The 22,220-nt window shown below is 37.2% G+C and overlaps 1 protein-coding gene across 1 annotated transcript in view; it reads right to left on the reverse strand.

Moving 5' to 3' along the window:
• The window catches only part of Prex2 (phosphatidylinositol-3,4,5-trisphosphate dependent Rac exchange factor 2), a 295,598-nt gene that overhangs the window by 20,596 nt on the left and 252,782 nt on the right, over nucleotides 1–22,220 (reverse strand). The window contains exons 36-37 of the mRNA XM_028769792.1: nucleotides 10,795–10,861; nucleotides 10,373–10,563 (exon numbers count right to left, since the gene is read on the reverse strand). Coding sequence (XP_028625625.1) covers nucleotides 10,373–10,563; nucleotides 10,795–10,861 — 258 coding nt within the window. The remainder of the gene's footprint in view (nucleotides 1–10,372; nucleotides 10,564–10,794; nucleotides 10,862–22,220) is intronic.

Here is a 22,220-nt window from a genome sequence, read left to right on the forward strand (position 1 = left end):
AGAAACGCTTTCTTTGTGTAAAAACGACTTCCAAAACTAAGTCAAAGTGGGGCATTGTTTTTATTTTTTTTTCCCCAGAGGCTCTGGGCACCTACTGAGGTTTTCAGTGTGATCACTTGACCCTTGTCAAACAGACAAGCCTGGTGAAACCTGCTGTGATGTCTAGATTGCATCCTCAGAGGGCTGAAAGGTTAATGGATCAGCAAAGGCACGATAGGTAGAGCACAGCATTGTGAAAAACAAGGAGGCAGAGTGCAGAAGTGATGAGCAAAAGCTAGGGCAGGATCCTGACAGCAGAGATGAATTGACTACTCCACGCCCTCTACCAATCGTAAGGTCAGAATGCAATGGCATTTAAGGGAACATGTTTCCAGCACTGCACAGGAAATTAAACATGAAATTCTCATTAGTGATAATAACCCCTTCTATTACAACTTCTAACACAGACTCTTTAAATTCTCCATATGTATGTTTTTTTGGTTTTGTCTGTTTTTGCATGAAAGGGAACTTACGCTGTAGACAATGCAGGTCTTAAACTCAAAATATCTGCCTGTTTCTGACTTCCAAGTGCTGAGATCAAAGGCATGGGCCACCACTGCGTGGTCTCCATACATCTCTTTAAACTTAAGCTTAAAAACCAACCATAGGCAAACACAGGCACTAACCTTATCTCCTATTCCAGCACACACAAGTGTATTTAATTTTTATTGGATATTTTATTTATTTACATTTCAGATGTTATCCTCTTTCCCCCCATAAACTCCATATCCAATCCCTCCTCCTACTTTTTGCTTTTATACCATTTTAATTACAGGCAAGTATTAAGGTCTGTCCTAGGTTGAGGAACTAGCAATACAATAGAGGCAAATAGTCAAAGTACAAGCAAGACAATAAACACAGTCAAAGAACAAGCAAGGTAATAAAGTTAGTGATAACTCCCGTGATCACTATTTCTAAGGGTTTATCAGAATTACCAAAATATTTCAGCCTAATTCCCTGTCATAGCCCAAAGTCATTTTCATGTCTGAAGCCTACTTCTTTGTCCTAGACTAAGATTTATATTCCTGTCTTAAATTATTTCTCTATTCTAGCCTAAGATTTAGATTCCTGCCTGGAATTATTTCTTTGTTCTAGCCTAATTTCATATTCCTGCCAAGCAGCCCATTTTCTTGTCCTTGGCCCATGTCAGATTCCTGCCAAGGAGCCCCAAAAACTCTCTACATCACTCTCTTTTTTATTTCATAACAAGACAGAGCCTGCCTTGGTCATTTTGCCAAGAATGCCTTCCTTATCAAAAGCAATGCACTTTTGTCTTAGGTTGGTAAGGCTATGTGCAGAATCTTACCTGTCCTTGGCTTGCCACCCTGTTAAATTAATAACTCTGTCTGGTGGTCCATTTTCAGGATCAAGCCAGGTACTTTGGCTCCCAACATGTTGATGTTGCTAAAGACAAGCTTTCATTCGATAGACAGAAATAAAAGTATTCCAAGGACAAAAAGAGTTAGCATGATCAAGATATACAGGCCATTCTTGATGCTTGACCAAAATGGAAATACTGACCTCAAGCCATGGATAATATTATCAGCAGTATCTGCAGCATCAAAGCTCAGCAGAGCAGCATTCTTTAAATTCATAAGCTCACTATGCAAAGTTAAAACATCCAGATTGCTGTTAGAATTATGCCAAATACCCTGCAAGTATCTTTAAACTTTTTCCTAATTATAATGACTGCCCCTGTAAATTTTAGAACTAACTGGAATCCAGTGGTATTTAGCATCACACTCAAGATGGCTCCTTACTCTTACACTCTGAACCTTTTTCCAATAATTTGAAGAGGATAAAGAGCATCAATCTGTTGTTCCAAGTGCCTATCTAAATCCTCTTGTATACTCAACTCATTAGTAACATTTTTTTGCTAAATAATTAACAAATGTAGCTCTCTTCTTGTCAAAGCAATTGCAGAAGCAGTGGTGCTAGCAATTAATGTATTTAAAGCTGTTATACTAGCAATAATCAAGCCCACTACCCTCTTGCTTCTGCTTAAAGCCTGACACACTTTTTCCAGTTCTTGTGAGCTTTTTTTTCAGAATACCAAGGTTCTGAAATTCTCAGGGCAAGCTGGTTGATAGACCTCTGTAACAGACATGCTAGGTTTCAACACACTAACATAATTAGAAAGTTTACAATCAACGTAACTTACAATAAACACTACTGGAATTCCTTATAATCCTCAAGGACAAAGTATTGTGGAAGGGGGCCATGGAATTTTAAAACAATATCTTTATAAAATAAAAAGAGGCAGGTATAGCTCCATACACAACACATTTATTTAAATCATGCTCTTATTTTAAATCTTATAAAAATTTGGATGCCAAGAAACTTTCTGCTGAGTGTCTATGGCACCCTACAACTAGGCATACTTTATGCATAGGTAAAAAGAAAGGATCCACTTACTGGCATATGCCATGATCCTTATCAGTTATCTAATATGGGGAAGAGGGCATGTTTATGTTTTTTCTGCAGGATGCTGAAGTAGTATGTTGGCTGCCAGAGCAATAGGTGAGACATGTTGATGCCAGAACAAAGAATGATGCTGACCTGTGAGCTTGTTGAGTGCCCTGACAGTGATGACTGGGAAGCTGTATTGGACATTTGTTCCTGACCCACCTTTGCTTACCTATACTCTACACAGGACACGCTGCCTCACCTCAAGTTTTTAGACCTTATAAAACAGAGAATCAAAAAGAAAAGTTATAATGACTCTTGTATTTTTCTTAAATGTGACCAGTTATTCAGACTCAATCATGGACTGTTCTAGAAATCAATCCAATATTGGAAATGACAGTCTTCATTTGGAAGGCTGGATCTGGACATTTTCAAAGACATATTTGGAAGTTAGCTGCAGTTCTCTATGATGGTATGTTAGCAAGAGATAAATTTGGGGCAGGATCTGGATTTCAAACAAGTGTTGGTGCATGTTTTAAGGCTCTTTCAATTGTCAATTGTTAAATTACTTTTCTTTCTTCTACAAGTACATTTCTAACCAGCCCTGCTCACTGTGGAAATCAGCATCCAGATGTTCACTGCCATTTGTCATTGGGTAAGTGAGTAGGTAAGGCACTTTGAGGAAGGGTTGGCTGTGGAAGGATGTGCAATAAAATGAACCTGCTACCAGGTAATCTCAATACTCAGCACTGCCATGTTTGAATCTGCTTCTCCACATTGTACACTCCCAGGCTTGGATTCTCTCCCCCATGCATTTCATTTCTACTTTGCTTTGGGAGTTTGACTGGATACTCTGGCTACAGACCCTGGGCAGCTACAGCTCTTCAGTACCACTTTCTGGTCCTGCCTGGGTTCTCTGATTTTCCCATCAGTTCTGTCCTTATTCTCCATATGTTTCCTAATGGCATGACTATGAATGGAAGCATTTAGCTATGGCTTTTTAGTTCTGCAGCAACATAGATTATTTCTCTTGACTAGGTTCATCTAAATTATTGAATAGGCCTTGGTTAGTGTGTTTCTACAGATTCTCCATGACTTTTGTTGTGTTTGGGTCTCAAGGGTCCAAGCAATGGATGCATGCAGGTGGGGCAGGTGGGGTACCAGGAAGTACCAGCAAGCTTCTGCAACAACAGATAACCTATCTTCTTGTCTCAGCTCCTACAGGGGGCAGCTGGTTATTGTTTTCTTACCAGGCCTTCTCCTGGATTATCTCCATCTTGTCTCTTTCAGAAAAATTTAACCCAGCTCAAATATATTGCTTGGTGCCTTCTTTTTCTCTTTTCTAATCAGTTTTACCTCCTTTTAAACAATAGCCAGAAATTTATCTGATATTTTCCATCCTTGTTAATTGTGATTCTACCAAAGAACATAGAAAATCAGCATATAAAACGTCAATTGAGTATCTGCTGAACAATCCCCTAAAAATGTAATTTTTCTTTCTGTGGAGATTCTGACTCTATATCCTTCCCAGGTGGTCACTGAGGGTCATCAGGTCCTCTCCAAGGATGTCTGAATTATGAGGCCTGAAAGCCAGAAAAGCTACATTGACTTTGAGTCACTGCATTTGTTTCTCATGGTGCTCCAAGGGCCTAAGTAACTTTTCCTGAAATACCTACATGATTTCATCTTTGACTGACATGGTTGGACTTCCCCAGCTGTGAGGATTCTGGGGGACACTGGCATCTATGGCTGTATCGAGGATCTAACTGGCTGGACTTCTAGCTAATCAAGCAGGTCAAAGCCCCTCTCCTGAGAGCTGAGACAACTTTTTACTACAATGCATGTCAGAACTGCAGGCCCTTCCAGCTTTAGACTCCAGACCTCACACTGAAATGTTGAACATAGACATGTTACTTAGCCTTCTCTTTTAATGATGTAAAGTAGCTATTTGAAAGTGCTTTTTTACATATACTGACGTTTTTGATTAATATCAGAAAAATTGTGAGGCCACTAGACACAATAATAAAATTCTCAGGAATTCTGTGTTGTTAACTTTTGTTTAAAATACATTTGATTTTAAGAAAATAATGGATATTTCAAGATCAAATAATGTAATGCACTAAGTTATCAAGATTTAAATCAAGTAAAGGCAGTTTAATTGATAAGACAATGCCATCACTTGTAGATATGTTTCGTAAGTAAAACAACTGCTGCCTTCATCTTTTGCTATCTTGTTTGAAATATATAATTTGCTCTATTACTTTAAGAAATTACACCTGTGTTATTTATCTGGTTACCAGATCAGCAGAAATTTTTGTGCTTTTCTGCTTACTGGAAAATTCTGCAATGTTTAAATCACTTCTAAAAAAGAGAAAACTCATAAGACAAATTGACACCTGAGGTATGAAAAGGTAACACTTCCAATCTTTTCCCAGCACACTGTCTTAGTGAGCTTCTTTATTGAAGTACATAAATTAGACAATAATTGTAGCACTTCTTTTCCCTAGCAATGAATGTTTCAATTAACCATCTTTTAGTAATTTAAAATTCAAACATTTTTCCTGATCTTCCTATTAATCTCTTAAAGTATATTCTGCACAAAATATAAATGGATACATTGAAACTTTCATTTACTTATGGAGGTATTTATTATTTTCTGTCCTACATGTATATTCTAACCGTCACATAAAAGCACACTCCCCCCCCCAAAAAAAAAATGGTGCCTGCTGACATATTTTTTATCTTTCAGAATTAAAACAGGTAAGGCTTTGCTGCATAACTCCTGGGACTCTGTGATTACCTAAGCCAGGTTACCTTGAATGCTCTATTTTTTTTAATTATCTACATTACCTAATCTGTGCCTATTTATCAGTTTGTCCTTTCATGTTATATTAATGACAGAATAAAATATACTAAGAAAGAGTCTTTCAAATGTTCAAGGTGGTAGTTACAAATGGTGGTTGTTGTAACCTGAGAAAGACTTCTGTAACTTTAAAACCAAAATTCACCATACTGTTTATCTTTGTTTGAAATAAAAACTGTTCCATTACAGCATTGCTAATACTGATTTCCTCAGAGTGGCTTTTATATTTCACTGTCAGGATTTGCTTTCCTTAACAAATACTGTAGTCATACTTTGGGGCCTGTACCTTGCTTATACAATCGGGCTTCTGTGGGTGGGTGTAGAGTAGTGCATGACCCTGTGACTCCAACCCAACAGTCTTGAAATGTTAAATAGGCAAAGACATCTCAACTTCTTAATAAGCTATTAATAAATGTATTTTGGAAATGGATCCTTTTAAGTTCAATTCCTAAAACTTTATATAATTTTTTTTCTACAGCTAATAATAAAAATAGCCTGGTGCTGAATATGCGTGCCGAAAAAGGTCCATCAGTCTTTGTACTTTAACCATGGCAACCAGCTGGCCTTAGCATGCTTTGTGCCCTTCTCATACTTGTGGGCAGTTCATCACAAGGAGGATTATGATGCAGTTGGGGCTGGGACGCCTCAAAGGCTCATCTGACTGCTTACACTGATGAAAGGCTAGGAATATTAGCTAAATTAGATGTCCTGATTCTTGAAGAATTTAGACTCACCAGAAATCATGACAGGAAAAAGTTGTTTCTTTATACAGAAGAATTTGACCAGGCATGTCACAGGTCTGTCAAGTTCTTAGCCCTGCACTCAAATCCCTTTGCTGTCTGCTGGCACAGCCACACCAACATCCCATGGATCACCCACTATGAAACTCAGATCGAGATGAGTACAAAGACAGGTTCCTAACGAGACACACTATGTTCACAGACACCTTGCCTTCACTGGAAAGTTTGTAAACATGTGTCCTTTCAAGAAGCTTTCTACTGGTGGGTTCTCAGTGTCTGACAAAGCAGGTACTAACACAGATGAAGAGAAAAACATCTTTCTAGATGCATATGGAAACATATTTGGTGCTTTGTCACATTTCTAAGAACTTAATTTATATTTGTTAAAGGGAAAATGATGGCTGTTAAGTAGAGTGAAAATAAGGAACACAAACAAACAAATGAAACACACTAAATGGAAGGATACTACAGTGAAAAATAAAAGAAACATTTAGATTTCAGTGACAGTTGCAAGCTTTTTGATTTCCTGTAACAAATAACTGGTGTGGGTACAAAACAGAACTTAAAAAGCCACAAAGCTGATTCAGTACTATTAAAAGGTTACATTTGGGAAAATAAAACTTCTATAAGACGTAACAACACAGTATAAGTAACATCTGTTTTTGTAGGAAAGGAAATTCATAAGACAACAAATGCTTTCATTTGTTAGCACTGAAGTGTAAATAAAGGCAATACAGGAATATAATTGTCTCTCTATTAAGAGCAATATGCAGATGAATTCCATTGCCCTCTGCAGACAAGGTAAGGAAAGCCAAGATAACCCACCTGACTTGTGTTACATTGAGAGTCATTTGTTTTGGAGACTTAACTACAATGTATCAACTAGAAAGCTTTATATTTTGTGAAACAGTAATTCTAACTAGAAGATGGGCTATTTTAACTTAAGAGACAGCAACATATAAAAGTGTACCTCTGTGCTAGTATCATATGCAACCATAGAAAGAATAATAATTGCACAAGAAATTAGTAATCGATGGTAGACTCACAGATTACAACATTAAATAGACAGGATGGAAACATGTCTTTTGTTCTGATGTAACAGAATACACGAGATAGGGTAATTTATAAATACATTTAGTTCTTAAAATTGAGGCTGAAGTACAAGCCCACTTGATGAGTGCATTCTGGCTTCATGATCTCCTACTGAAGGCAAATGGGTAAGAACAGGAGAACTAAAGGGGCCAACCTGCTGTAACAACCCATTCTTACAAACTTGTCCATTTAATAGGGGCACAGTGAACTCTTATTAAGACCATCATGCTCTAATTAAGCACTGTACAAATGTGTGGTGCTGGATAGAAGTCACGAGACGATTCACAATGGAAGAAGAGGACACACAACGAGGAAATGCTAAACATGTCCATTGCTAAATCACCTCTAGTCATATTTATATTTTTTTTAAAAAGGCAACCTTGCTCTACTCAATGGCAATGGAAAGCTTATATATCAGAGAGAGGCAGTGCGGAGCATCAGGAACAGGGATGGACAGCCGGGGAAAAAATCAGTAAAAACAAAGCTAGGCTAAGTGCTATGAGATTTTCATAATTCATCTTAAACTCCATTCCCTTAACCCAGCACATGCATTATTAAACATGTAGAGGTTATATTGATGGAAATTAAGCCTGTTTGTCTTTCCTTCTAAAACCCACATTTCTGCTCCCAATAATAAAGTATTTACACACCTCCTTTTACCCAATAAATAAAAATTCAGTAGAAAATTTTAAATCGAAACTATACAGTTTGCCTAGACACTCCATTAACCCAATAAATAAAAATGCAGTAGAGTAATTCAAATAGATACTGTACTGTATCTATTTCTCATTTTTATTTTAAAAATAAATGTTAAAAATATCTTATATGCCATTTGATTAACACTGATTTTGTACTCTTGCTGGGAAACCAACTGACTGCAAGCTTCCTTGTTTAATGGATCCTGCAGGTGGGAATCTGCTTCCCTTCCTTTCTTGCTGCCTAAATTAGAATTACTAAAGGATTATTTTAGGAACAGCCTTATGTGGAATTTTGAATTCCAATGTAAATTGGCACTTATTTTATCCTACTAAAAAAATCTAAGCAAGTCCTTCACAGAAAAATGAAAATTTATATGAAAATCCCAAGTTATTCTGCATAATATAAAATATATTTGTCAAATAGTTTTAAATTGAAATTTAGCCTCTGTCAACAGTAACCAAATACTTTCTAAAGGGAATAACCCAAGCCCTTATTGATTTTTAATTGCAAAAGTAGAGAAAATTATACTTTAAAATTTTACAATGGTATGTATGATTCTAACGTAAGAATCAATGAATATAGAAACTGTACAAGAGCTGGTTAATGTTGACAACACCATCAACCTCTAAAGTGTCTGTGGAATGTCAGTAAAAGTAATTTGGACATTTGCTCAAGACTGATAGAATTAAATGGAAGACTGAATTTCTTTAAATTTTGCTAAACTTGTGCAAGGGTAAGCGCATGCATTTCCAGATGCAGAGTTACAAGCTTCTATCTGTTTGTTCTGCTCCTCTGATAACTGATCGTGAACTACACAATGCAAGAACACAGAAAGTCACGGTGATGCTATCAGGTTGGGTTAACCATGGACTTTTTGCTATTCCTTACACCCAGCAGGTGTACTCCTGCCAAAGGCTTCTTGCTCTGTGTCTCTGTAGCTGGGCGGCTGTCTCAAACAATTGAAAGGATGGCTCCCTAATTTCCTGAAGGCCTCATGAGATTTGCCCAGACCTCAGAGGGTATGCCCCTTTCTCATGCTGGCACTTTCTACTACTCTGACTTCCATTATCTGGAGTCAATCCACCTGCAACACAATGTATTTTTTCCTTTTATGGTCTATCTCCCACAATACAGTGCACACATACACTGTATACAAGTGGGGCCTTTCTCTTTTTAATACAGTAAGCTCAGCAACAGTAATAGTTAGGAGACCTAATCAGTGCTTAGTGAACATAGATAGGTCAAAGAATGAATGAATGAAAGAAAAGGCTGAATGAATGGGGAGTTATTAGAAAAGTTATTTCTCTGCTAGTAAAAAGATTACGTAATGTGCCTGGAGAACTTGTCTCGTCATCTTTCATAAGGCCATACTGGGCTTCAAAACTAGACTTTGGTCGTATCTCATCAAAATGATTTATCCTGGACTGCTGGACTGTAGAGCCCACTGCCTTGCATGGTATTTCTCTGCTTTCTGTAATTTATAATCCTAATTGAGACAACTGCCTTCATGGACTGGTTTAGATCTAATGTTCTGAAAGATGGATTGATTCCCTCTGAATCCTGCTCATTACCTTTGGATTTCCTAAGTTATATTTTCTTACACTGTTGTTTTTGTTGGGTTTTCATCCTTGCTATTTTTATCATTAATTTTATTAAGTGTTATATTGCCTCTATTGCTGCTAATCATGCTTGTCTCCAACATGAACACTCTTACTGTGGTGTCATACAGCACCCGCTACAACACTTTGCATGGACTAAGGACCAAATAATGTGAATAAATAAGTAATCATGACCTTCAAAGTCTAAAGGGCCTAATACTATGAGAGTCTATCCTGTGACATGAGGCCCTAATTGAATTAAAGGGAGGACTAAAATTCAACCTTACTATTTCCATCTATAACATTTCACTTCCAGGAGCAAACGAGAAGAGAGGAAGAAGCGATTGTGAAGAGAGATTTGAGTTGGGCTGCTTACTTCCATTGGAAGCTGAGTCTGATGGAGCTCAGGCTGAGGCAGCTGGCTTGGCTGCCGCAGACAACACAGTTGGCATGCTTTCTTATGAAGAGCGTATCTTATCAGGTGAGCTCCTGGACTGTCACTTTGCTGGCCATGAGAGGAAGGCAGTTAGCCGTCTCCATGAATACTGTGCTCATGGCAATTTGGCTCTAGGATATCAGTAACTGAAGGACAAAATGTCTGTTAAACACCCTAAGGAAGTGGTGTTGAACCCTTTGAGTTAAATTCCAACTAGGAAATTCCTACAATGACTATGAAAGATACTCATTTTGAACCTAAAATACTAATACAGTGATGCAAACATCAGAGGAATACAAATCTCAGCTATCCTGGGATAAATAGAGGATTGTGTTAATTGGTCTGTATATAGTTAACAAAACCACAAGAATCCAAACCAGAAAAATATCTAAAATTCTACCTGGACACATTTGAACATTCTGAGTTTAAATTCAGCTAAAGTCTGCCATACTAAATATGGATCAAGAGAAATGCCATCAAGGCAAAGATGTTCACATACCGGTGCACACCACTGCTGCACATGATGATGTGACAGGCTCCGAGCCTGTCACACAGCTCCGAGGAAACTGACAGCAGTCCAACTCCAGAGGCGCTGCAAGGTGTGTTCACACAGGCAGCGATACGTTTGGATCTGATAAACGAGGTGATCAGGCGGTAAAGTTCATCTAAGGCATTGAGAGGCCTCATGAGCTAAAACGAAAAGGGAGGGACACAAAGCTCAACACGTTTAGAAGTATGTTTATGTGGCATGCAATTCAGCTGTCCCAGGTTTTAGATTACTGATCTAAAATATCATCTTACGATGGAGGCAGCAGCTTGGAGATTGTAAATATCTACAGCAAGACAGTGTTCAGAGTAGCAGCAGAACTACCAGGGATGCAAGTGAAGATACTGGGTCGGAGAATGCAATCTCTATTTTACCTTATCTATATAGGCAGCTTTAGATGTGGCATTTGGTGGGGAATTTGACTTGTCCAAGTAGAAGGCCCTGAAAAAGTCCAAAGAAAATGATTTACTGTTAGAGAACAAAGAATATAAAATGCATGAAGAAGATTCTTGGTTTCCAACAACTGTTGCTTAAAGATCAACAGATGAGCAAAGGCCTTGACAACAAAGTTGGTCAGGGCATTACTAAGGCAATGGTTGTTTAAAAAAAAAAACTGGCAAGATGGTTCACAGGAGAAAAATTACTTCCTAAAGCTGTGTTGTGACCCCCCCCCAAGCAGGCTACAGCCCACAGCAACAATCTCATAATTAGTAGTAGTCTTGTATGCTGTCTACTTCTCAAAATAAAGCAATATGGTTCATTGAAGTTTTACAAACTAGAATAGGAAAGATAACTCTTCCAAAATGACAATTACCTTCAGTCTTACTGAGAATTAGTTTCTTCTTTCCTAAAGCAGTGATAAAGCTGTTCTTAGAAAGAGCTTGCATATAATTAATTCTGTACCACAGTTGGTTATTGCTCACTAAAATTCAGCCCTGGCATCACCTGTAATGAGTGCCAAGAGCAAATAAATGACCATGAATACAGGATGAATCAATACCAGGCATTGTTTGGTCCCAAAGCAAGGGTACAATGACATGATCCATAGACATCCCTCAAATACCAGGAAGATAGCTCTAACGAGCCAATGAATCAGTTTGCACTACAACCACAGAATCAGGAGCAAAATCAAAAGGGATTCAAGCACCGCTTATATTTTTCCCTAGATTTCCTAAGCAAGAGGCAGCAATAATTCACAAGGAAGATTCTCAAGGATAAGGAAAAAAAAAACAAAAAACATGCATCCAGTGTGGAGCAAAAAGATGCAGAGAGGCTGCTCTACAGGGCAAAGAGCCAGCGAAGGCAAGAAAGACTAGACTGAGTAGGTAGGGCCCTGTGTTCCTTGAAAGAAGTTGAGAGCCATTGAATGGAAGTGATCAGGCAATGTGACTCATTGACATAACACTGACCCAGCTGTTTAACCAAACTTAGCATTACCTCAAACACTTCAGGTGTCACAAGTTCAACATGCCTTTCATTTCATACATGGCCATAGTTAATATAAAATGAAAACCTATGTACATGCTACCAAGCTACATTGTGGCATTTTGCCCTTGATTTTATATTTTACATAAATAAAATATAATCAAAATAGTCACAGACCACAAGAGTACATTCTTGTCTACTGCTCTGCAGGTGCTAATGGTGGTACATTCCCTAGAACAAATACCTTCCATACAAATGCCACATGCTTGGCAGTCATGCTAAGTCATTGCACTGCTGGCTACTGCCAGACATGGCAGAGAAAACGTGTGTGCATTTCCACATCTGTGCTTACAAACTTTCAACCTCTAGCTGTTTAATTTGAATTTGAATATATTTGTTGCCCATTCATATTTCCTCTCGTATTCATCTATGTCTATTTCTTACTTTTGTATAGTATAACTCTTTCTTTATACCTAGTCATTTTCTATTACTTTGGGGGCAGTGAGACATGGTTTCCCTGTGTAGCCCTGGTGGTCCAAAAATTTGATCTTTAGACCAGACTGGCCTGGACTCACAGAGATCTGCTTGGCTCTGCTTCCTGAATGCTAGGATTAAAGGAGTGCACCCCACCACCTGGTCCATAGCTATTCCTTTTACACAGAGTTAAAGTTGATGGCTTAATGTTTTTATTTTCGATCCCACACCTTTCTTATCTTAGGTCTTTGAGAGTATTTAATTTTAAAAATTACTTATTCAATTTATATTTTTATTTACTGTCTTTTAGTGCATACTATGACATAGAAATTTAGAATATATATATCTTGACAGAATTTGCCCACCAACATTGCTTTCAGTTTAAGATCTGGAGAGACAGGTTTTGTGGTTTATTTATTACTATTATTATTATTATTATTATTATTATTATTATTTTGCTAAGCCTGAAGTATCCCTTTTTACCCCATCTCTGTTCTATAGATCAACCACTAGTTCGGATATACATTTATTTTTATAGATACAGGTAGGATCTCATGGGAGGAATCTCATTTTCAGATCTGAAATGGCTGCAGTTATCAACTATCAAACTTTGTCTATCCACCAAAATTTCTTTTTCTCCTTTCCATTTCCACTAGACACATATGTACATCTTTCAAAGTGGACTAGTCCTCTCCTCACAGACTCCAACACCACTCCCTGACTCTTTCCTTTGCATATCAATCCATAGTGTATTTTAGGTAGTTTTCTTAGTAAGATATTCCAATTATATAATTTGCCCCTTGGTCAAGTATAAAATCTAGCCCTTGTTACAAAGTTTACTGTAATGACTATCTTTTTATTTTGAAGATGTCTATTCATTCTTATTTTACTTCTGTCTTCAGAAAGTTAATGCAGTTAAGACACCTACTTTTGTTAATCATTTAGCAAAAACAATGTTACTAATGTGTTGAGTATATAAGAGGATTTAGATAGGCACTTGGAACAACAGATTGATGCTCTATATCCTATTCAAATTATTGGAAAAAGGTTTAGAGTTTAAGAGTAAGGAGCCATCTTGAGTGTGATGCCAAATACCATTGGATTCCAGTTAGTTCCAGGGGCAGTCATTATAATTAGGAAAAAGTTTAAAGATACTTGCAGGGTATTTGGCATAATTCTAACAGCAATCTGAATGTTTTAACTTTGCACAGTGAGCTTATGAATTTAAAGAATGTTGCTCTGCTGAGCTTTGATGCTGCAGATACTGCTGATAATATTATCCATGGCTTGAGGTCAGTATTTCCATTTTGGTCAAGCATCAAGAATGGCCTGTATATCTTGATCATGCTATCCCTTTTTATCTTGGGAATAATTCTATTCCTGCCCATCGCTTGAAAGCTTACCTTTAACAATATCAACAAGAAGGTGAACAGAGAAGTCTTCTATGCCTGGTCTCAATTGATAGAGCTGGCTCTAGACTTCCATGTAGTAGAGCCTAACAGTGATCATCCACTGTCCTGCAAAAGCTGCCCCAGCCTCTCTGCCAGGTTTCAGGAGAGCCTTCAACTCATCACTTGCATTTCTGTGGCCATGATGATCAGATGTGATTTAAGCATTTTCTGTCCTCACCCTTGATCTAGGAAAGCTACAGACTCAGAACGTATGTGGTGATGCAAAGTTAGATTCTCTCACTGTCCTATCCTTTCTTAAGGGCAGGTTAGATCATGACAGTCTAAATTTGCTATGTTCAATTACAAGTGACTTTACAGAGATCTCCAAATATAAGTTCAGCAAAATATTAAAAGGGAAAAAAAACTCATAGTTGATGAAGTTAAAGAAAAACAACTTAGAGATTCACAGTGTAGCCCACATCAAAGAACACCATTTAGAAACCTCATTTTTCAACTGCTATATATCATAACTAAAAAGAAAATCAGCTAATGATAAAACTTGTCTATTTCAAATATTCTTTCAAGATAAAGGTTACTATAGATTCAGAGTCATAAATATATGACTCATGAAGATGTGCTTCTATAGTTAATACTTTGTAACCAATAATAGAAGGGAAAGGAATAATTATGAAAAGTCATTAGTGTATGGCCATCAACCAAGTATTGTAATCAGCAACTACTATTTACAAGCATTAACAATGTATTTACCTAAAATATACTGATTCACTGAAGAGGCAAAGAAAGTAACCAGGAACTACATGGCTACTTCAATATTCCTATATGCACAGTCAACAAATCTGAACACTCAATTACTTGTGAATATGGGAGTTTAGATTTGAGGTAGAAACTAATGTTAGGAATTCTTCATCCGATAAAAGGTTGTTCAAGAAAGTATTTCACTTAACAGGTAGTGAATTTCAGTATCAGGCAGAATATGACAAACCATGGACAGAAAATAACCTCATAATGTACTATCCTTAATTATAAAAGTCCTGCAATGCCTCTTAATCAAATTTTATGGAGAAAGTTAATGGTAAAATTGGATTAATGCCAAAGCTGATGTCATTTATGATGCTTCTAAGGTGAGTAGGAATGGAGTCATGGTCCTGGGTCTGACTAGAGAAAATCTTATTAAGACAATCTTGAAAATGTTGATGCTAGCTCAAGAAGGCTGGCAATTGAGTTTCTTTTCCTGCTGGCCCATGTCATCTTTCACTGTAACAGCTTTCTAAAATGAGCAGGTTTTTATATGATCCTTGTGATTAACCCTCAGAGAATGAAATAAATAAAAAAGGGGAAACCGCATACATTTCAACAAGTAGTTAAACTTAAGTTGACATGTGAACAGATATGCATATATACACATACATGCATGACATATATATATATATATATATATATATATATATATATATATATGATATGTGTGTGTGTGTCAAATAATTATGCTAAAAGTAAACTTGGCAAATTCTGCCTACCATTACCAAAAAACCAAGTACAGGTGTACTTGCAATAAAGGCTGACTGTAAGAAGTAACTCCAAAGACTTAGTGGATAACTAGAATGAAGGTCATAAAAGTAGGATTTAAGAGTTGGATTTGGATAGGATTATAAGAGGTCACAATGGCAAGAATGGAAACTTCACCAAGAATAATTTAATTGGCACAGGAGGAGATAGAGCCAATACATCTAAAGAGTGAGTGCAGTTGAAGATGGAGGAGGGTATTTGGCAAGGTGGCCAGATCTATGCTCTGAAGAAATGAAATGTCAAACAAACAAACAAACAAACAAACAAACAGCTTGTGAATAATTTATTAAGGTGTGAAGACGACTCAAAAGAAAAGTTAAGCTGCCAGCTACACTAAGAGTAAGTAGTATGAGTAAGTAGGAAGAAACACAAACACATGACTGCTAATGTGTGGTAACTTAGAGCTGCAAGGCATCCTCAAAATGACAAGGCTCATGCAACACTATAAGAAGACCTTGGGGATCATGTAGGAAACTAATGCTTGTCACAGAAGGAAGAAAACAAATACAGACAGGTTGATTAGTTCATGCAGTCATCCATGCTAAGTACCAATTTAAGATTTACAATATTATACTCTCAAATGGGTAAACAGTCTAGATCCTAGCTCAGCAGGATCAAGCTGTGCCCCAGTGATAAAAGGTTCAAAAGAGTTAAAGAAATAGAATTAGTCTTGAGAGATATACAGAAATTAGATCAATGACAAAAGTGACATCTCATTTCTCATTTGACATCCAATCCTCCTTCCCTCTCTCCCAGGTTCTGAGTGTGTTGGAAGGGAGCCAGTTTCTAAGAGAGAAGATGAAGACACAAGAGACTCTAGTGTTTTATAACAAAGAAGATGGGTATTCTCCAGCCAAGACCTCTGCTGTATTTTGGCTTTCTTCCAGATTAATATTCATGAGATCATCATTCTATTTATATAATAACAATCATGGTCAAGATTCTTTATTTAGTCTGACACATAATTTATTTCTACTACTATATTCTAACCTACAATATTAGAAAATGAGGCAACTTGTTTTTATGCATCCTACAAACACTTTGAGTCTTAGCAATTATTCTTTGTTTTATAAAGAACTGGAATGCCATTTGGTCAGTGATGAGGAGCGTTCAGGCATATGATTAGATGTGCCACTATTATGATTGAGTATAGGTCTGGTATTATTGGTAAATTGGATTTTATAGACTGCCATTACACTTAAATTATGGCAAATAATTTTCTAAAACATCCTATTAAAAAGCACTTCACACTTAAAGGACACATACTGAGTGGAAAAGCAGGAGATGAATAATTTGGTTTTGAATCCCATCAGTCTTCTTCCATGACTTTAAACATAGTCTGGACATCACTAGAAGCAGTGCTTACAGTTAGGTGACGAGAAAGTCTGATTATAAGCCAATCTTGGGTTTGCCTGTCATAAATGAAACTAGAATGAATTCTATGGTTAGAATTGCCAGAGAACTTTCAATGACCAATTTACAACTTCAATTTGATTAAACACTGCAAAATCATCTGCTAGAAGGTTAACAAGCCAAATAACATGCATGACCACAGAGAAGTGTGTCATTACACACGTGATTCAACATCACTTTTATGACTTGCCACATTGATCATGGACACGGACCTCACTGCTCCTGAGTGTTGTCAATAAATCTGCATCACTCCTTTCCTTTCTAAGAACCAAAAACAGTGAGCTGACTAGATCAGCATCCAATCTCTGCTTTCCAAAAACTCCTTTACTGACTCTTGCTCTCCCATTTATGAATCTATACAAGTGACAGACTCCTCTTGTGCCTACATATTTATACAATACAATGGACTCAAATACACCTGGAGGTTGTTCCCCAGGGTACCACACTCCACCATTACAAAATAGACTTTTGTGGAAAAGAAGAGAAAAAGAAGCAAGTGTCTAAATGAGGGAAGCCTTTGCAATAATGAAGTTTAGTAGTATCATGTCATACAAAACAACAAACTTTACTGAGAAAAAATCTTCAATTGAGTACTATTTCAATTTTAAAAATCATTCTACTTCATTGAAAACTTATGTTAAATAATTAGACTATGCAAAATAACATGACATTTATTCAAGTGCTAGAAACAGAGTTTTCAAAAAATAACTCTTTAATGTTTAAAACTATGAGAATTTATGCAGCTAACCGTTGAACTGATCACGGGGTACACAATAGAAGAGTTAGACAGAAGACTCAAGGAGTTGAAGGATCTTGCTGCCCCATGGGGAGAGCAACAATACCAACAAACCAGAGTTCCCAGGGTCTAAACAGCTAGCCTGGGAACAAACATGGAGAAATCGACGGCTCCAGCTGTATATGTAGTAGCGGATGGCTGTGTCGGGTATCAGTGGGAGAGGAGGGCCTTGGTTTCATGAAGGCTAGAAGCCCCAGTGTGGGGGAATTCGAGGGCAGGGAGGTGGGAGTGAATGGGTGGGTGGGGGCACAACCTCATAAAATTAGAAAGAGGGGAGATGGGATAAAGGGTTTCTGAGGGGGGAATGGGAAAGTGGATATCATCTGAAATGTAGATAAATAGAGCATCTAATAATAATGATGAAAAAACATAGATAATGGAACTGGCTTTTGCAGTCAAGCATTTGAGACATTTTGTCAGCAATTTAATGTTACCCATATTACTGGGATTCCTTATCATTGTCAAGGACAAGAGACTGTGGAAGGAATCTGTAGAACTTTAAAACACTATCTTTATAAAATAAAAAGGGGCAGGTATAGCCCCATACACAACATATTTATTTAAATCATGTTCATTTTATTTTATTTTATTTTATTTATTTATTTTAAAAATTGGATGCCAAGAAACTTTCTGTTGAGTGTCTATGGCACCCTACAACTAAGCATACTTATGCATAGGTAAAAAGAAAGGATCCACTTACTGGCATATGCCATGATCCTTATCAGTTATCTAATATGGGGAAGAGGGCATGTTTGTGTTTTTTCTGCAGGATGCTGAAGTAGTATGTTGGCTGCCAGAGCAATGGGTGAGACATGCTGATGCCAGGACAAAGAATGATGCTGACCTGTGAGCTTGTTGAGTGCCCTAACAAGGGTGACTGGGAAGCTGTACTGGACATTTGTTCCTGACAAACCTTTGCTTACCTATACCCTACATGGGACATTTGCCTTGCCTCAAGTTTTTAGACCTTGTGGAACAGATAATCAAAAAGAGAAGTTATGATGACTCTTGTATTTTTTTTATGTGATCAGTTATTCGGACTGAAACATGGACTGTTCTAGAAATCAATCCAATATTGGAAATGACAGTCTTCATTTGGAAGGCTGGATCTGGACATTTTCAGAGGCATATTTGGAAGTTAGCTGCAGTTCTGAATGATGGTATGTTAGCAAGAGATGAAGTTGGGACAGGATCTGGATTTCAAACAAGTATTAGTGCATGTGTTAATGCTATTTTCATTGTCAAGTTAAAATTACTTTTGTTTCTTCTACAGTATTTAATGTAAGTTGCATTGATTGTACACTTTCTAATTGTGTTAGTGTATTGAAACCCAGCATGTCAGTTACAGAAGCCTATCAATCAGCTTTTGTTTTATTGCCCTAGTATCATAGAACCTTAGTTTTCTGAAAACAGCTTTCAAATACTGGAAGGAATGAGTCAGGCTTTAAGCAGAAGCAAGAGGGTAGTAGGCTTGATTACTGCTGGTATAACACCTTTCATTACATTAATTGCTTAGCACCACTGCTTCTGCAATTGCTTTGACAAGAAGTTAAGACAGCTACTTTTGTTAATCATATAGCCAAAAGTGTTACTAATATGTTGATTATACAAGAAGATTTATATAGGCATTTGGAACAACAGATTGATGCTCTTTATCCTCTTCAAATTATTGGAAAAAGGTTCAGAGTGTAAGAGTAAGGAGCCATCTTGAGTGTGATGCCAAATACCATTGGATTCTAGTTAGTTCTAAAATTTACAGGGGCAGTCATTATAATTAGGAAAAAGTTTAAAGACACTTGCAGGGTATTTGGCATAATTCTAACAGCACTCTGGATGTTTTAACTTTGCACAGTGAGCTTATGAATTTAAAGAATGCTGCTCTGCTGAGCTTTGATGCTGCAGATACTGCTGATGATATTATCCATGGCTTGAGGTCAGTATTTCCTTTTTGGTCAAGCATCAAGAATGGCATGTATATCTTGATCATGCTATCCCTTTTTATCTTGGGAATAATTCTATTCCTGCCCATCGCATGAAAGCTTGCCTTTAACAATATCAACATGTTGGCAGCCAAAGTACATGACTTGAAATCGAAAGTGGGCCCCCAGACAGAGATATTAATTTAACAGGGTGGCAAGCCAAGGACAGGTAAGATTCTGCACAGAGCCTTACCAACCAAAGACAGAAGTGCATTGCTTTTGATAATGCATATTCCATGACAGGTAAGGAAGGCATTCTTGGTAGAACAACCTAAGACAAGCTCAGCCTTGTTTATTAAATAAAAAAGGGAGAGAGGAGGAGAGCTTTTGGGACTGTTTGGCAAGAATCTTATATGGGCCAAGGACAAGGAAATGAGCAGCTTGGCAGGGATATGACATTGGCCAAGGACAAGGAAATTGGCTTCAGGCATGAATCTGATATTAGGCTAGAACAAAGAAGTAATTTTAGGCAGGAATCTAAATCTTAGGCTAGAACAAAGAAATAATTCCAGGCAGGAATCTAAACCTTAGGTTTGAACAAGGAAGTAGGCTTCAGGCATGAAAATGACTTTGGGCTAGGACAGGAATCTAGGCTAAAATATTTTGGTCATCTTTGACTATTTGTGTTTATTGTCTTGCTTGTTCCTTGACTATTTGCATCTACTTTATTGCTTGTTCTGCAACCTAGAACTGACCTTAATACTTGCATGTAATTAAAATGGTATAAAAGCAAAAAGGAGAAGGGTGGATAGGATAAGGGCTTTTTAGGGAGGGGAAATAGAGAAAGGGGATGACATCTGAAATGTAAATAAACAAAATATACAATAAAAATATGAGTGTTTAAAAATTTTAACTAGCAAGCTGGCACCAATTTTTTTTCTGGTTCCTTAGTTAAGTCAAGTCTGTCTTTAAGATGATTTATAGAGAGCATAGATTCATTTTCCTTGGCCACAAAAATCATTTAACATCCTTTAGGACCCCAAGTTTGAAATACATCTAGTATTGCCCATTAATTCTGTCTGCACAGCACAATATCTTGTTCTGAACCATGTGTCACCTTTGTGTGCACTTTGTTCCTTCCTTGAACACTGCTCTATTCTGTAGGACCTCCCCCTGGATTCATAAATGGGAGATCATAAGTCAGTACAGGAGTGTTTGGAAAGCAGAGATGGGATATTGATCTAGTCAGCTCACTGTTTTTGGTCCTTAGAAAGAACATGTGTGATGCAGATTTATTGACAACACTAGGGAACAGTGAGTGCCCCTGTCTCTGTCTCTGTCTCTCTGTCTCTCTGTCTCTGTCTCTGTCTCTCTCTCTCTCTCTCTCTCACACACACACACACACACACACACACACACACAATCCTACTAGTCTCATGAAGCCCAACTCAAATTAGACATTTAAAGGACTCACTGAAATAAACTGACCTATAACTCCACTAGACCAATTTGTACATACTCCTTTACCTAAGATACACAATGCAGTCTGAGTGGGCAAACACTCTGACATATTTTAATAGCCTTCATTTTGAAACAGGGTTTTACACTGAAGTTGTCCTGGACCTCACTGTGTAGACCAAAGTAGCCTCAAAACCATGGAGATCCTCCTTCTTTAGCCTCCCTAGTGCTTAGATTATAGGTGTGAGTCATCCTACCAACCTCCATTTTACTTTGAAATCTCATGACCTAAGGAAGTTCTTAACAAAACTATGTACTTTGAATCAGATATAGTATTGGACTGATTTTTATTTTCTGAGAGTATAACTGTGGACTTGTCATATATAGCAACTAAATATACATGTTGCCTAGTAGAAAAAAATATTGATATTTTTGTATATTTTCAAAAGGGTATTTTGGCTTGCAGGAGGAATTCTTAAGCTTATAAACCTTAACTGGCAATTGAATCAGCACTGAAAAATAATACTTCAAGAAAAGCAATTAACAGGTATCAGAACTTAAATTTCAAAAAAGGCTATCTAACAATCTCTCCTTCAGTGAATAGCAACTAAAATGAAAAATAACATTCTTAGGGTACCTGACAACCTGACACAGTTTCATGTTGACCTATTATTTCTCTAACAAGACAGAAATGACGTAGCAAAACTCTTGTTTACTTCTAAGGAAAAGATTAAAAGACATTTGTTTATCTACTGATGCACTGAAATTCTGTTTCATGCTTGGCTTGTAAAACTCTATAGTAGGCCATATCAAAAGGTAAAGTGTCTGGCCAGTGAGGTTTATCAGAGAATAAAGGAGCTTGCTGTCAAGCTTGAGAACATAAGATAGATCCATGGGACCCACAAATCATCTTCTGACTTCTATATGCATGCTTATGTGAAAGCACCCACACACATACAATAATTAAATTAATGTAATAAAGACATTAGAGATAAGCTTAAGATGGAGTATCTGAAGGACAAAATGTCCTACATGATAGCTGTGATTGTTCTCTCTTAAGCATCATTCCTTCTGGCTTTTCTTAGAGTTGGTGACTCTTCAACTTCCCAAAAGCTCCGGCATCTCTTAAACTTAAATTATATGACTTTTCCACACAGTTTGCCTCTGCTACATCACCTCTTTTGGAGGGAATAAAGAGTGGTCAATATATTTTATTTGACCCAATAACTTAATGATTTTCCAACTTTTCTGATGAATGAAACCATTTCCAAGAGTCTTCATGAAGTACAGAAAGAAAGAAAGAAAGAAAGAAAGAAAGAAAGAAAGAAAGAAAGAAA

This window comes from Grammomys surdaster, unplaced genomic scaffold, assembly GCF_004785775.1.
Source record: "Grammomys surdaster isolate TR1022 unplaced genomic scaffold, NIH_TR_1.0 64, whole genome shotgun sequence".
Taxonomy (NCBI): domain Eukaryota; kingdom Metazoa; phylum Chordata; class Mammalia; order Rodentia; family Muridae; genus Grammomys; species Grammomys surdaster.